At 41.5% G+C, this 17,498-nt stretch overlaps 2 protein-coding genes across 2 annotated transcripts in view; one reads left to right on the top strand and one right to left on the bottom strand.

The window, feature by feature from the left end:
• rnf13 (ring finger protein 13) overlaps window positions 1-10,625 on the bottom strand; it is a 42,842-nt gene extending 32,217 nt beyond the window's left edge. The window contains exons 1-3 of the mRNA XM_070831976.1: window positions 10,429-10,625; window positions 7,334-7,561; window positions 6,953-7,033 (exon numbers count right to left, since the gene is read on the bottom strand). Of these exons, the coding sequence (XP_070688077.1) occupies window positions 6,953-7,033; window positions 7,334-7,447 (195 nt within the window). The 5' untranslated portion in view covers window positions 7,448-7,561; window positions 10,429-10,625. The remainder of the gene's footprint in view (window positions 1-6,952; window positions 7,034-7,333; window positions 7,562-10,428) is intronic.
• Window positions 10,626-12,505: 1,880 nt separating this feature from the next.
• Window positions 12,506-16,295, top strand: LOC139203211 (protein ANKUB1-like). The gene is made up of 6 exons (XM_070832897.1): window positions 12,506-12,595; window positions 12,890-13,033; window positions 14,537-14,753; window positions 14,939-15,053; window positions 15,136-16,050; window positions 16,163-16,295. The coding sequence occupies exons 1-6, from the start codon at window positions 12,506-12,508 to the stop codon at window positions 16,242-16,244; spliced, it is 1,563 nt and encodes a 520-aa protein (XP_070688998.1). The 3' UTR covers window positions 16,245-16,295.
• The last annotated feature ends 1,203 nt before the right edge of the window (window positions 16,296-17,498 follow it).

The following is a 17,498-nucleotide window of genomic DNA, read 5'->3' as shown; positions in this document are numbered from 1 at the left end:
CCGTGCAGAGACATCTCTTTAAGCACCACAAGCCTCATCCAAAACCACCTTAAACTGATTATATAATTCCACTGCTCCATCAGACCCCAAGCTGGGTGACGTGTATTACATTTATATTTTATCATCCTGTAGAGCCCCCTCTGCTCTCAGTGCTCCACGAGAATGTCCAAATTCGCCATTATTGCATTACTATTGAGCCACGTTGTCAACTTTTGGAAAAACACCAAATGAGGACCAATTACTCGTCGAGCGCATGATTCTGAAGTTGTGAAATGTTTTAGCTCAAACATCCAGTCGTATTGTGTGTATCATTAGACAGTGGTGAGTGTGACTGGTGAGAAAGAAGAAACAAGACATTTAAGTGCATAGAAGTGCACTTAGTGTCTTACATTACATTAAGTCCATGTGGCAAATTGTAATGTGGGGTTGTTTATATTACAACCCAAGGCTTCTAGTCTGAGGGCAGCAGAGCGGCTACATCAGCTGTTAACAACACAACAGGGTATATAATTCAGTTTTAAACAGACTGATTTGTGTTCTTGTCGTCATCAGGGGCTCAACAGTGACTGTAGTGAGGGGTATATCACAACTTCAGGTATCTGTTGATAACAAATACTGATCTGACATCAGTGCTTTTATTATCCTTAATCTGAAATGTGTACACCAGACTGTGCAGGATCTTTTAGGCTGTGTAACACGAGACCGTGAGTTGTTGTGACACTCAAAACTGACACTGACTGAATGAACGCAACTGAATTAGCGAAGAGACTGAACTTAATGTGGATCGGTCATGTCGTGGCACCTCCCTCATATTGTGCCGTTTTCCCAAAGCGAGCATTATAAGATAAAGTCTAAAAATGACTAGTTTGCTAGCAGTTTGCTAATCTACAGCTGCCGTTAGTCTGTCTTTTGGCTCTCACTGTGTTCCCTGAAGTGTATCTTAAAAGGCTGACAGCAACCTGACCAGATATTCACGTTCTCATGCTAGTTATGAAAGAGAGTCTAATTCAGTTTCTGTAGTTTTTTTTCCTCTAGAGAGCAAAATAGCTGATATTAACAACTAAGAGAATCAGTGTAATGTTCAAAAAACCCAAGCCAAGCTGCAAATACTTTTTAATTAATTATTTCTTCTTGTTTTAATACAGTGCTAAACAAAAAAACTGAGGGATTTTCTGTTGTTCAAGAAGAAGGAGGGGTTGCTGGTGGACTATTCCAAATTACTGCACGGTGATCACACTTAATCTTGTCACTAAAAATCTCACTATATGGCTCGTTTGCAGAGTAGCTCTGGGTTCAGATAGAGGAAAAACACAGGAATTAATGACTTGCTCTAGCCTGTCTGAGGCTTCCTGTGAGCAGATTAAAGCTTGTGTGACTGTACACTCAGATTCATTGATGTTCAGATTCCCCACTTTAACCTGCAATCGACCAAGCTCTACTTTCAGTCACACTAATAGGCTAACTTTTACCCTGCTTTGCCGAGCAGTCAGCACCTTTCATCATTACATTATTAGTCCATAATCACAATATTCACAATTACCAGTGTCCTGACACATCGAACCTTGACCCTCTTACTGAAACTCATCCCATTACCACACTCAAGCTGGATAGGAATGCCAGTGAAACGGGGTGGCAGTGGTCTAAATGTGGGGGGAAAAAAAAAAAAAATGTGGGTTTGTTTCTGGGTCACATTCTAGGCTGGCTGAGGAAATGTGGGTGGGGAAAGTGAACAAGATATGCCTGAAACATAGCATAAAAGCCAGTGAATCATAATGACACGCACAGGAATCACCACCATCTATTGGAAAACAGCTATGATTAGTCAATTAACATGCATTTACAGGAACCTGGCACAAATGACTAAGTACTGACCACAATGGTGTTTCATCTCTGTGACAAACAATTAATGAAAGTGAGAAAAACCCTCATCTTCTCTTACGTGTCAACATTTCTCCTCTTACATGCTGATACAGCACATATGCATTTGAATATGCTTAAGCAGACAACTGGTTGGATTTTCTGCTGAAAAACTAAACGAACAATGTTTGTTATTACACCTTCGGCCTGAGGTGGTTCTCCAGGTGGAGTCCAAGGACCTTCAGAGGTCCTTGGACTCCTTCCAGGCTCAATGCATTTGAGCATGGAGGTACATTCTTGACCTTGGGAACAGTATGTGTGACAACATAATCCCCAAGGCCTGCTTACAAGCTTTTTCTGAGCTTTCTTCATTCTCACAGACAGATCACGTGATGACATCTGAGCTAGCTCGATTCGCGGAAGAAGACCTATGACTGTGGTGAAAAAAAAAACCCAGTACAAAACGCCAGTAAATCAACCTTTAATTTGAGATTATTTGGTTAACATTTCATCACAATTTAATTAACCCAAAATCAGGGAATGCAGCAGGTAACGCAGACAGACAAGCAGTTTGGCAAGTCCTCAGTTCACCTAAACTACGTGTCATTGAATTGTTGGAGGAAAATGGAGTAATCGGTGGAAACCAACGCAAGCGCAGAGGAAACAAGCAAAAATAAGTCACTCTGTGGCACGCAGCTTCCTCATGTGGGATGTCACCATATTTTGCTCAACGTGGGTTGCTCATGGCAAGATTGTGACATGGGAGGACCGCTTCCTGCCACCTCTTTATCAACTCTTTTGACAAACAAAGTATGCAAGCAACTTGAATGAAATCACCAGGGTTATTACAAAATTTGGTATTTTCCAGCTGGTAGGAGGAAATTCAATCTACTAACATTAGCTACTCAGAAATGCTTTAAAAGAGAGGTAGATGTGGCGCTGATCTTGTAGATGGTCCATCTACTTTGTGATTTTGGGACAAGAAGTCACACAGAAATCAGGCTTTAATGGCACTCAGAAAGTAATATTTATTTTTTACAGGGTAAGTGTGTGCTTCAGAGACTTTACTACTGCTACCACTGTTGCTGCACCACCCAAACCACAAAGATTTTCCAAAGAAAACCCATGCATTTCTTCTCAGACCGTGGCTACAGATCAGACTATAATTGTGGAAGTGAAAGCGGGTGCAAAAATGGAATAGAAGTGCCATGTGGTGTGTCGAGAATTTGCTGTGAAAAGGGAACACAGTTATTTTAAGCTGTGCATTGAATCTTGACCAATATCGTATCTCAATAAAAATTCACAATGCTGAACCTGCACAGTTGGTTCCAGGTCCTCTGCCATTACTCTCGCTTCCCTAACTTTTATTTTCTGTATCTACTGGGATAAAGGCTGTACAGCAGTTCATATGTACATTTATATGTAAATCTTTTTTCAATCATGCTTGACTGCTGCAAAATATTGCTGAAGCTACAATCAAAGCGTTCACATCCATGTCCTATATTTGAATTTATGCATATAGAAGAATTTGGGAAGGCAACAGGTCTATAATAACCGTTTAACTAAACAGGAGAACTGATTTGCTCTACTGCACTTTAAAGGTTCTCTATATGAAATCTCAGCATTTCATACAATCACATTTGTGCCTCACCCTCCCCTTGCCACCACGGCTCTGCGGCCGGGGCTATTGTTCGTTCTGTAGACAACCACAGGCTGACACCCTCTCTTAGCTTTTGTACTACTGTGTTAACTCAGAATTTGCTCATTGAACAATTCACAGACTCTTGCGCACTAACATGCACATGCGGCCGCCCCGCCGACCAAAACAAGGGACAGAAGATCACAACAGAGTGAGTGTGACATCATCCTCCAATTAAGTCACTGCATCTTTACATTGCAAATAGTTGCTAAATGCTCTATATTAATGCTCTGAATGCCATATCAACAGATTGACGTTGCATAATTTATCAACAAACGATACTTCTTTGCTGTGAAAAGCCCTTTCTGTGTCTTAAAATCTTCTGAGTTCAATTTCAAACAGGCAAGTTCTGTTGTGCTACATTTTGACTCAAGCTCGATGTCTAAAGTCAAACTACTAAGATGTACACGTCAGAAATTAAACAAAGCATAACTGTTGCACACTGTGGGAGTGCACAGGCTTGCAGTGGCCTTGCTTTGAGACCCTGGCGTAACTATAAACAGGCCTAGTTGTGTAAGTGGAAACAGGGAAGGCTCTGTTGGAAGCCTTGTTCCCTGCGGGGAATCCTCCGAAGACAAACAGGCTTGTGCTGCCTTGTGATGCCAGAGGTTTCTCCAAGCATTATACAGCTGCAGCTCTCCAAGGCTACATAGTAGTAATAAAAAGGCTACCAAATCTTCTTTCAGAGTCCAATTCATGCACATGCATCTTTACAATATACTCCCCAATCACTTTTAGTCCAGATATACTATAGTGTTCCTCCTTCCTTACTGCATATGCATTAGTGAGATTATTGTGCAAATATTAGAGCTGCACACAGCACATGTATGGTAAAAGAGCTTAATTATGTATTCGGATGACTTACTAAGACTCATACAATCTGTGGGGCTCCTCTGAACAGCAGGTGCAAATAGTGCCGGTATATTTAAAAGGAGGTTGTTACGTGGGAAAGAAAACTTTTGTTTAAGAGAATCTAAATGGCATCAGACAAAGAGTGAGTGCACTGCAAAACGCATCTTATCACTGTCTGACAAACATGGCAAATCTTCAGCTTGTACAGGAAGGAAGATGGGAGGTTCTTCTCTGCTCCTCCTCGATCTGTGATAATGTGTGTGTAGCTTACATTAAAATCTTGCTGAGAGCAGCTGCAAATCACAGCTGTTGTCGGTTCCAAACTTGCTGCCAGGCTCACTCAGACAGACACAGGCTGGGCAGAGGAGGGAAACTTTAAAATGAACAGGCTGACTTTAGCCCTCAGGGACTGGGGCAGCATGTCTGCGTTGCACACGGCCGCTCTGCCCCGGCTGGACGGCAGCAGAGGTTAAAAATAAGACGCGGAGATTAAGTGTGAATTTAAAACAGAGGGCAGGTGACACAGACGCCGAGGCATTTCTCAGCTTTCATAACAGAATCTTACGTAAGACTAATATGCTCAGACACACACAAACAGAGCAACATGAGTGCGCGCCTCAATTCCTCCTGTGTCCCGGGACTGAGGAGACGCATCATTCACAGCGGCCTTCCTTGATTAAAGAGTATACACTACCACTTCTACAGTTAACAACCACAACCTATATATACTTGGCAAATATGCACGCTTTTGACTGTATACCATATTTCCATACGGTTGGGACACCTGTATCTGTAGCCAAAAGAGAGCGAGTGGCATCTTAGCATGTAATGCAGGTCCCCTAAGGTTCAGAGAATCAGTTAATTAACATGTTACAGTGTAAACTGGCCAATTTCCCTGACAGGGTTTGTACACCATTTTAAGAGTCAAATTCAAGAACTTTCCAAGTTACCTAAACAAAAAAACTGCCAGCCTCTCAAATCATCACATCGAAGTTGTAATTTTAAATGCAGCTGCAGAAGATAAATTCCTTTAAACCCACAGCAATCAATGTATATTGCCATTGTGTTTATTTTACCAGCTGTAAATTTTGATTGCATGTTTAGATCATGATTATTGCATGGTGTGAGACGACAACCAATCAATCTTTATTCATATAGTACCAATTCATATAAAAAATTATCTCAAGACATTTTCTATAAAAGAGAAGGTCTAGACCAAACTCTTTAAGTGAATTAAAAGAGACCCAAGGCTTCAAGAATTAAAAATCAAGGATTCAAGAATCCCCAGATGAGCAAACATGAGGCGACAATGGCAAGAAAAACAAATATGATGATGGGATTGTTTCATAGGAGAAAAAAAAAGCCCTGGGCCAGATTTGAACCCGGCCCATTGTGGTAAGGACTTTATTGTTTTGCGCTCACCCAGGTGAGCTGCAGTGGGCCGCCCCAGAGCCGTCACACTTTGCGCTGCGAGACCAATGCCAACAATCACCTCAAGCAGAGCCTCATCTCCTAAAATACAGCACAGGATCACCACTCACGTGATAAAGCCAAAATGATACCGTGGGACTCCTGCAGTGGTGTAATGACGCTAAACATAGCAACATCCTTAAATCTAGATAAGTGGCAGTGATTACGAGCGTCCACATGTACATTACTTAACCTGCACATATACACAGCACGAGCTCTTTTGCCATCAGCTTTCTTCAGCGCTCAAAAGCCTTCGTACAACAACAACTGGGCTCTTGACTGTGAGATATGCCACAATGACCAGCTTAGATGGCAGACATGAATCATCCCTTCTGTTTGTGAGCTTTGTGGATCAACCAGTGCGCAGGGTTGCTGGAGGGAGGGAGGGGGGGGGCATATAGAGACCTCACAACAGCACACATTATTACAGTCCTCAACACAGAGCAGTAACATTTGTTATGTCAACCGGTTTTGACATGTATTTTGCAGTATTTCTACAGTGCGTGCTCCTCTGGCACTAAGAAGCATAGCTGGCTGCTGCAACAGACAGATTTCTGTCGTGTTCCCAACCGTCACTGATGTAGATAAACCTTTACCAGCATCATAAAACATCAGTAACATTACAGTCGTTTCCCAGCATTAGTGCATGTATTAAAAGACTTGTAACTCAATTTGGGAATAAAAGCAAGTCCAAATCCAATCTTATTAGTGAAGCTACTCTGTTGTTTACATCTGGACACAGGCTGTGTAAGTAGCTTTGGAGTTGTGAGAAACGCGTAATCATATTCACAAAAAGATCACACAAACACACGTCTTCACATTTTATATTACATATTTTTTTTATGTCTCTCTCACATATTTCTCACAACCGAGTACAGACACATCTCTTTAGTAGCTCTTTACCAATTTTACCTGCCCACCTTTATTTCTCTCTCTTTCTGTGTTTTCATGGTTAAATATTAATTTAGTGCAACTGTAAAATGGAACCCTTGAACTGATTTGTAAGGACCTGCCGTTAAATCCAGACATAAAAATTGCTTCAGTAGCAAACACCTCTGATCCATCCGCACTCACCTTCAGTCCGTCGCTGGGTAGCCGATAGCCAAACCGTGCAGGCAGGTCATCGAAGTTCTCTGTTTTGTTGTCGAATGAGTACTGAAAGATGGGAAAATGAAGTTTGATTACTTTTTATTCAAGATATTTCATGGAGGCTGATGTATCATCAAAACAAATGGATATTATCTTTATACACCACAGAGAGAAACATAATCCTCCCCTGCAGCTTTCTGACCATCAAAAAGACCTTTAAAACAAACCAACATTACGCATCTAATGGGAGGTGAGTTTCTGTGTAGTTGAGGGCAAAACTATGTTCCAATCTTATACTATCATTATATGTTTTTTTTTGTGTAGTCCTTCTCTGTTTTGTATAGTCACGTGTTAAAAATTACTCACAGCGGCGATGTCGGCCTCCACGGGCAGCAGGTTGAGGAAGGCGAAGAGCTGAACAGTGAAGATGGTGTAAATCTGCGTGGCCGACAGCATCAGCATTCCCAGGGACAGCAGCATCTTGGCATCACGTTACAACCCCCCGCTGCTATGCCACTCAAGACACACACATGCAAATGACCATGCACACTGGCCTGCAGGGGAACCCCAATACACCACCTGCTGTCGTCACTCCTACAAGAGACACAAACGTCAGTGAGTCTGTGAGGATAGAACAGTGTTGAACTATCTTGATTTCAATATGTCAATTAAAATTGAAAAATTTAATTCTCAAATAAGGCTTGTATCAGTAGCACCTACTCTTCAGTTTGGTCACACAACCACCCACATTAAAAATAACAATATTTGGTAAGAAACGATTAAACCTGGAACATAGTTTAACATAAGGTGTTATTTCAAGCTACTTTACTGCACTTCTCCTTACAATAAGGTGGTACACATATGCTAGATAGCGGTAATGTGATTTTGCACAAGGTGAACTTCACTCAACTCTCAAATAACGGTGACACTTAAGGAAATAATTGTATTGTTTACTTTTTTTCAAAGAGACGCCTGGGGTCAAGCTGAGCTACTACGAAGCAACTTTGCAGGTGTGATGATGGCGAGTTTAGCGAGAAAAATAAATCCATATTTGGCTGATAACAACTTTGTCAAACACTGTTCTGGGATTCAGCTGTCAACACGGTGGACAGTTTCATGCTATTTTCAGGTTCTTGGCCTGTTCCACTCCTGAGTCTGCTCTTTCCATTATCTCACTCCACATGTACACGCCCGCTGGAGGTTCAATTGAAGTGGAATTTAGTCAAATTTCAGCCTGCAGAACACATTTAGTGAACGAACAGATCACACTTTCCCAATACTGAATTCAATCCCCTGCAATAGCGCCAAAGCCGAGCGGATACTCCTCCACACTTTCTTTTCACTGTTCTTATCTATGTATCTCGGCTCAGCATCAGGACTGTCTTCATGTCAGCTCCTGTGAGGCTTCATGCATCTGTCTGTTGTGTTTCTTAGCCGGCCCGTTGCCTCATAAAGACCGGAGTGAGCTTCTGGCCTAAAATAATGGCATAAGGGGGACAAAGGCTCACAAAGCAGAGGGCAGCATGTGATCAGTGCAGGAGAAACCAACAGCTAAGGGCTTTCCAGGGTTTAGACCACTAAGCTGCATTGCCAAGCTGCAAAGTAGGGAAGTGCTGTTTGAATGTTGGGCTGTTGTGTACATTTTCAAGACAATGAGGGCGCTTTCTAATAGAAGCATGATGGGTGTGTGAGAAGGGGCAGGATCCGGTCATTAAATTACTCCTAAAGACTTTTCGTTCCATTGTACTGTCGGAGTAAAGCTTCCAACAGATGGGGACATCTAGAAAACACAGCTTCGGCAGCACCTAAACTACACTATGTCTACGCAGCAGCATCACTACATCGCTTAAGCTCAAATGTAGAAAACATGTCAGACAAATTTGCTTTTTTTTGTCCAAGCATGTAAAGTCTTCAAAGGTATAAGATCCAGACGGTCACACTGATGCCTAAAACTAAACAAGATTTTAGAAATATCTTTTAGAAATACGCACTAAGTTGGAAATTACTTTAGCCATGCAAATATCAAATGATATGACAGTAAAATATGAAGAAAATAACTGATCACCGTGCCCAAATAAACTGATAAACCCACTGAATGCATCTTTCTGCTAAGAAAATATAGATCTGCTCATGAAATCACACCTGCCTTATCCGCTCAATCTGCACAATTCACTTTAAAAGTACTGAAGTTCAATTCTAAGCCCTAATCACGTTTGTCTACAGCAGGAGAGAGGTTTCGTTACATAACTTCCCATCTCTACTGTCCTACTAATGCTGCTGCTGCCATTTCCCACAAAACACGGTGTAACTCACTCAGCACCTCCAGTAAAGAATGCTGCTCTGTGTGAGAGCGTCGCCTGATTTACACTTTATGTGTAAAGTGAAGTCAGATATTTTAACCCATTTCTTAAAGGGTGCCATTTATCTACCCACATTTATCCTGGAAATGGGAGATATGGGCAAAACTTATATTCATGGCAACATCGTCGCAACATTCATACATTACCTAAATTCACAAGGGAGAGACATAATTCAATCTATACTGATTGGAGATTATGGATAATTTATTCTATTTACGTACATGTTGCTTTAACTGCAATACTGATACGTATCACAAGACAGTAAATGAACAGGAAACGGAACTGATGACCTGTTTATACAATAAAATAACATAATGTGAATGTCTGTTGTTGGCAGAATTAAATACTTGACAAATCAAGGTGCTACATTATACTGATTCAAACAACCTAACCTGTTCTATCTTCTCTCAGTGTTCATCATCATATGGCCCAACCCTAATGTTTATGTGCACTAAATGACAGGTGGCACACAGCATTTTCACAGACAAACAAACAGGTCATCATAAAAGCAGTTGTGGCTTTACAAATTACCTGCAGGGTCTCATCTGTGACACAAATGCATATCATAAAACATATGATAGGGTGGTACATAGCACTGCAACTGTCTGAGATTGAGATTCTTCAGAATTACAAAGATTTAAAGGGGGAAGTGAAAGCAGCATCAGTCATCATGACAACTGCAGGCAGGTGATGACTAAACATCAAATGACTGCAACACAATTCATCTAAAAAAATAACACTATGGAGTAACATTGAGGCTAAACCTAAATGCAATTATGAACAGAGTTTAAACTGCAAACTGTAAGACATGTTGTCAACATTGCCAACAGTAAGTGGACATCAGAAAATTGCGTTAAACTTAATCACCCCAAATATCACTCTCTAGTTCTGGTTTACAGGATGAAGGCAAGTTTTTACAACTATATGCTTGTGGTGGCGTTAACGTGAGATAGCTGGAGTCCTCTGTGGTGTATTTACACACATAAATGCACGAGTGGTCTGGTGTGGAGCCCCTCAGAGGTCCTCAAACACAGAGCACCGTGTACCCGAGTTAGCATGACGGTAGCAGAAGTAGCTAGCGGGCTGGTAGCGGGTGTTTACCTTTATTTCTGCCTGGAGGTTTATCTCGTCCAAACGTTTAGCTGCTGGCAAGGACATCGCTCTCCGTTACAATGAGTCGTGTCAAGGAACATGCACAAAGTCGAAGATTTTGGATGCGCTTCATCCCGTGTGCGGAAAATGAAGGTAAACGTTACAGTTTAATCCGCTCCGCTAGCTTCTTTCTTTCATGTGAGAGCGCAAACTTCCGCCCCATGCGCCGCTCGACATTCGGCTTCTGATTGGACGAAGCATCTGTCAATCATTCCAATCCGGAAATGACTCCAGACGTAAACATATCCACGTGATGCCACCATGGACGGCACACATAAGCATTTGCAGCCTCTTATAGTCTCATGAGCTGCCTGAACCGAGCAGCTGGTTCTATATTTACAGCTGCACTACAGCTGCATCAGTGTAGTGTGAAATTAACTGGCAGCAGAATGGAATATTCAAAGGAAGTATGTATTTTAAGTTGGAAATAGGATATGGTCTTTTTCATCAGCACAAATGTTGTCACCCTTCCCCCTCAAAAACATATTGAGAACAGTTTACTCTTTTAAATCTCTGGCACCCTCTATAGTAAGTGGGGTGCACCTTCTCTTTAAGGGATCCCTCCTGTACAGTAAGTGTTTATTGCTGCATTCCACAAGTCCAAGGCTTTTATATGCATGCCAAGGACCAGAGCAGGAAAATAAACAAGTTTATCTACTAGTTCTGTAATGTAATGATGTAGGCTAAGGCATGTAATGACACACGTGTAGATAATAATTACTTCGTAGAATAAACCTTTATGTCCATAACATATAATGAGTCTGTTTACTAAAATGTGGTGCTTTGGTATAAGTTCTCAATATTATCTAGGGAGAAGTATGACCACACAAAGCATTAAAAGTCTGGTGACTCTTCTTAATGAGTACTTTTCATTTTTATCGACCTACATTTAGCTGTTTTTACCATAGTCTCTGAGTACAGATTCATCCTTGGCAGTGAACCTTAAGAAAAAAGTATAAATATTCAAGATGCAATTTAGTCATCCATAAAATAGTGGAAATTACAGTGCTCCTTTCTAATTAACCAGTGCTGGTTACTGAACATTTAATTACATACCAATAAAATAAAACCATAGATGTCAAGAACATAGAATTATATTTCTCTATAAAGTTGATCAAACATAGGATGTACAGATCATTCAAACAATAACATATGAAAGCGCTACACTTTAAATTAAAACGATGTAAATGTAGATGTAAAATTCAAAGTTCAGGGTGGTAAAAGAGAGTAAGAAAGCCCGAAGGTATTATGCCTCTTTTATTTCCCTGAAAGGATTATACAACATTAATGTCCATTCTGTTCTCATTTTTGCACGGAAATCCAAAATCATCACAACTTGCAGGTTCTGGGACTTTGAGAAACAGATTCACTGCTTGCTCCAAGCCAAGATGGGACACAAAAACTGTGTGGACAGCTTCAGACTTTAAAAGGTCAAATGCAAATTAGCAGTCTCCTGTAAAACCATCACAGAACATTTCAAATAAAAACTGAAATGTTCCTCCAAGTGTGAACCCAGTAGGTAGTCCCTTTGTCTCCCAATAAAAGGCAGAGAGAGCAGCTGATGTAAGACTCAGGACCAAGTTTCCAAATGGAGTCACATGTAAAACATAATTTTTTTGCTTACACACTGTTAGTTATTGTACATCTTTGACTATCTACTTAAAAAGGCTGTACAAGATAAGAAACACCTGAACTTTGTGACCAAGAGTAAACGTGCAAAACGTCACGTCAACAAGCCAAGAAGATAAGTCAAGGTTAATCGAAGTCTGCCCAATTGACTTTTTATAAAATATAATCTTTTGAAAGCAACTATTAGATAATTTGGATTTATAACCTTTGTCTTTTGTTGACTTGTTAGATTCCACTCTGCATCCCAAACCCTGCTCACCCAGCTCCTGCCCCCCTCCTGACAACGACTTTGCCTCTGAAGAAAGTCACCACACACACACACACACACACACGCACTCCTCTGTCTGACCAGAGCCCCACAGAGGAGACGAACAGACGGAGGACGGCTGTCCCGACCATGAGGGTCTTCATCTGCTTCGAGGGCTGCTGTGAGCCATTTGACGTCCCTTCAGATCAGACCGTGGGGGCCATGAAGCAGAGGGTGAAGGTGATAAACAGCTCCAGTACTGACCCAGGGCCATCACTGTTAATGGACCTTAATTTCTTGACTGCATTTTACAAAATCTTCCTGGTTATTTGGCTGTATTATAAGAGGGAAAATAGACTATTTGATGAGTTTATCATAGCTTTGAGGTAATGATCTTTGTAATGGTAAAATACTATTGCAAAACAACATTACAAATGTATTTGTATGTGCATGCACTGAAAATAACACAGACACAAGTTGTGACTCAATACTCTAACACAGCTCCATGTATTTCCCCTCTGTTCCTTTCTGTAGGATAACTTTCTTGTGCAACTTTACAATGACAAGCAGGTCCGGCAGCATCTGGAGCTGAGCTATGGGGGTGCAGCTCTGCAGGACAGCTGGGCTCTGTGTGACGTGGGCATCACAAGTGGCAGCGCACTCCGATGCCTGATAAAGGTATTAAAACACCCAAAAGGTTTTAGAGATTTGCAGCTGTGTTGGGATTTGCTTTAAATACATTCTATGCACGTTGAGAGGGGATGCTGGAGTGCGTCTTTGTTGCAGGCCCACACTTTAAATTAAAAATGCTTTCCATAAAGGGGTAACTGCAGTGCAGTGCTGATACCAAAATAAAAATAACAAAAATAAAAAGAGTAGATGATATTTCAGGAGACTTTTGTATGTGAACATTTGGAAAAAACGTATCACTAATGCTACCACAACTTTCAAATCAGTTCAAAAAATGTAATGAAAGTCAAACTCACTTCTTTTTTCCTGAGATTTTACCCCAATCCATCAATTTAAAGGAAGGTCGGTGCCTTGCTCTGTAACACTTCAGCATTATTTAAGCTTTATGCTGAGCCTTTCTTTACTAAACTGAGCCAAACCCATAATATATATATATATTTTATACATTCTGGACCCAAGAACAGGAATTATATTTTTTGTTGAATCACTTGTAAACCGACAGACGTTCTGCATTGTAATTTAACACAATTTTGAGGTTTAACAAAATCTATTTATAAACTAGCTGGTCTTCATCCACATTTCATTCCACTATCATTTCCTACAGGGCAAACAAGGGTGGGATGTATGTTGAGAGACCAGCAGTCCCTTCACTCACTACAATCATTGCTAGGGATTTTTCACATCAAAGACTTCCTTCTTACAGTGACTGAATTTAATGTCAAACAAGTGCACTAATTGGAAAAAACGATGGTCCCATGTGAGCAGTAATTTAGACAGAAATGGCTGCCTGAGATCTTTAGTTTGTCCCCATTATTCAGTTTTTGGTATTGGGACACATTCCAGGCTCATCACTAAGCAACCTTGTGTAAAAGTTGACAGTGGTAAGTGTGTGTGTGTGTGTGTGTGTGTGTGTGTGTGTATGTCCCTTTTGTCAGCTTTTGTTGTCATGTAACACCCTCTCATAAAAACAGTTGTTTTCTACAGGCCTCACAGCGTGTTGGTCCAGTTTCACTCTCCAGATTTACTCTTGTCTGGGTCACTTTGTTTTGACATTTCACATCTTTTGATCATTTCAAAGAGACATTTTTGCCCACTGTAATGGTTCACCCCTGGTCCTCAAACGCCTATTTAAATACATGTACTCAGTCAAAATCTTTTGCGTGACAGATGCTAAACCATTTACAGAGCTTTTGCAGATAGATCCACATTTAAAGAGCATTCCAGGTTCAAGGTTACCTTACCAAAGTTACGTAGACAAATCAGTATATTTCAGTCTTTTCAATAATGTAAGGTGGCACCTGGTTTTATGTAATTGTACATGTCAACCACAGAGTGGCAGCAAACACCTCCTTTTTTTGACAGTGTGGGAAAGATTATAGGAGTATTTTAGGTACTAGCTGTGCTGTATTTCACACTGAACTGAAAATGTTAAATTCAAATTAAATTAAGAAACTAACACCTGTCACTTTAAACCCTGTTTTGTTTTTTCAGACTGACAGAAGGCCTGTGATGCATGTGTTCAATGCTGTGACAGGAGAAACCTTACCAATCATGGGAAGCGAGGCTCTGCTGCATATGTCCGTGGCCAGATTGAAAACTGTGGTGTCCATACAAAGCGGCCTTCCTGTCAGCACCTTCAGACTGAGCACGCCTTCCGGTGTGCAGCTCTATGACTGCAACCAGCTCTTAGACTATGCCATTGCAGTGGGTATGGCCACAGCCATGCCATGTGACTGATGGGTTTAATTTGACAAAAGTATAGATACTAAAGCTCCAAAATAGTAGGTTTCAACCTACAGATGAGTTATCAGCTTGTTGCACATTGCAACTAGATTCAATAGTTTTCTGTCTCTTTTCTGAAATCCATACAATGTTTTGGTGTTTTTGACAAAGGCACTACTCTCCGTTTGGACACGTGGGATGGGTGGGTGGAGTTTCTCCAGGGTTGCCTCCTAGGCCACAAACTGACAGTCCAGAGCCACCTATCTGAGAACAAGCCTGTAATGAGGTCAGCAATGTCCTACATGTGCAGATTATCCTTCATGCAATCATACACACAGAGGTGAATCTCTCTTGTTCTGCTTTCCCAGGTTTCAGCTGCAGGTAGCACTCTACATCGCTGCGTCTCTGGGCCATCTGGACCTGGCAAGCTGGCTCCTGGAGAAGGGGGTGCATGCTGAGGAACCAGTGGGAGTCCATCCGTACCGCCAGTGGTGCCACCAAACCTCCCACCGAGACACCGGAAAGTGTCCCGTCCACACAGCTGTAGAGAGCAGTCAGCTCCTCATCCTCAAACTCTTCATCACCAAGAACCTACTGGCCTTGGCTTGTCGGGACCCTGGAGGTCGTGACCCTCTGAAAGTTGCTCTTCAGTGTGGTCACAGGGATTGTGTGCGCTACTTAGCCAACAAGCTGTGCTCGGTAGTTTCCCTGCAGAACATACCCCTGCCCATGCGTATCTACCTCCAGATAAAATGCTGGGTGATTTTGGGGCAGAAAAGGGCAGCCTCCCATCGATGCCAGTACACCAGTGCTGCCTTTCAAGCCAGGGTGGTGGATGTGTTGCTGGTAGATGGCTTTAACCAGCCAAATATGTCATCCAAATCCAGGAAAGCTCTTACCAAATCAAATAGAGAAATCATGGCCAAAGCTTTGCAGCCCTCACCTCAGATCAGCAACTCAGTATCAGACCTCCCCTCCAAACAGACACCACCCCAACTATCCAGCCTAGTGTCTGTGAACCCCGGTGACTTCAAAGCGATACAGAAAAACCAGAAAGAGGATGCAAAAAGAAGAGAGGAAGGTTCATTGGATGTGATCAACAAGAAAGACAGCAGAAGCAAGTTTATACTCCCTCCAATCACCAGAGGAAGCGTTCCCCAGCCGATGTTTGTCAGCGCATCATCAAAATCTTCCCATCATCTGACGACGACTCTGGAGTCCTTCTCTCACCACTGTCGACGAACTTCGAGAGAAAATGCCATACACTGCTTAACTATAGCCAGGTCTCTATGTTCATGAGTAATAAAAACACTTCCTGACGGGTCTCATGAATTATTATACAGCAGTGAAGCAAAAATTGCTTTACTTATGTTGATGTATGTTTCTCTTGCACAGAACCTTCACAGAGAAGCCTTGGTTGAAGCAGCTGAGCATAGCACGGACCCTGATCAGGAAGCGTGTCCACACCATGGCCTGATACTTATGGACCCTGGTGCCAGTCCTATTGAGATCTGCCACTCGTCAGCTCATCAGCGGCATGTAGATCTCCTATCGGCTTCCTGAAACGCTGTGGACAACGAAGAATCCTTCAGAGTGACAACTGAGGAGTGTATCTCAGGCTTAATGTGTTGGTGAAACCTGTTTGTATTTCTTCAGCCAGATCTTTGGCGTTTATTGTTCTCCACAGACAGACAGGTAGACAGGCGTAATGGATACTTCAATGCATTTACTAATACACTGATACATTAAACTTACAAACAGGAAGTGAAACGATTCATGAGTGCAATGTTGTGTTTGACAAAAGTCCAAGTTAGGACTACCCTTGTAGGTCTAGGTGAAATGACTTGCTTTGGTTTCATGGCTACATACTGCATCTTGTGCTCTCACTATGTGTGTAGGTGCAGCAAGGAAAACACTGGATAAAGACAAGAATTGGTCTTTGAGGTTTTTACTGGAAGCAATTTCATGGAAGCACTTTTAAGCAAAGCAGTGGGTGCTGATGGTTCAAAAACAAGCTGTTGAGCGATCTACAAGCACACTTAAACTGTGGAAAATATAAATAAAGCCTAGAATGACATCAACTTTAACTGTGCAGCATTTCTTTGCTAAGAGGACAAAGGCTTGCCTCTCAGCCTGATCTTTCTTGAATGTTCTTCAGATATGTAGTTCATGTGCTATATTCTCTCCCCCCTGACTCATCTGCCTGCCCATTCAGTTTAATGGTGCCTTCAAGTGCTGTGGGAGATATTAACCAACATGAGTGCAGATAAATGATGGCAAGGTGGGAGTCTGTAAAGAGATGAATTTTACAGGGGTTTAGAGCATGAAATGAAAAAATTACATTTAGAGGGTAAATTGTAGTGTGTTATTGTTAGCAGAAATCATTTGTATTCTTGTGTGTCTTCGTTGTTTAGAGTGGCAATTAAATGGCTTCTTATTTGGATGTATGTTGTTGTTCAAGCACTTTTTTTGGGGATGGACTCAAAGCAGAGAGGGACCATTAAAATGCACAACAATGTAATACAAGTAAAGGCAAAAGGGCAGAGCAATTTGATGGAAGAGGATGGATTTTTGAAAAAATCTGTTATATTGTTGGGTTGTAGATACACAAATCATTAGGATTTTAGATAGAAGTAAAATAAAATCTACCTTTTGTTTGAGAAAATGATGAGGATGATAGCTATCAAAGCTATCATCCATGAGACGGAAAGACTCCCATCCCATGAAGGAC

Source organism: Pempheris klunzingeri, chromosome 6, assembly GCF_042242105.1.
Source record: "Pempheris klunzingeri isolate RE-2024b chromosome 6, fPemKlu1.hap1, whole genome shotgun sequence".
NCBI classification, from domain to species: domain Eukaryota; kingdom Metazoa; phylum Chordata; class Actinopteri; order Acropomatiformes; family Pempheridae; genus Pempheris; species Pempheris klunzingeri.
The sequence above is the reverse complement of the archived record's forward strand: the minus strand, read 5'-3'. Positions and strand labels throughout refer to the sequence as shown.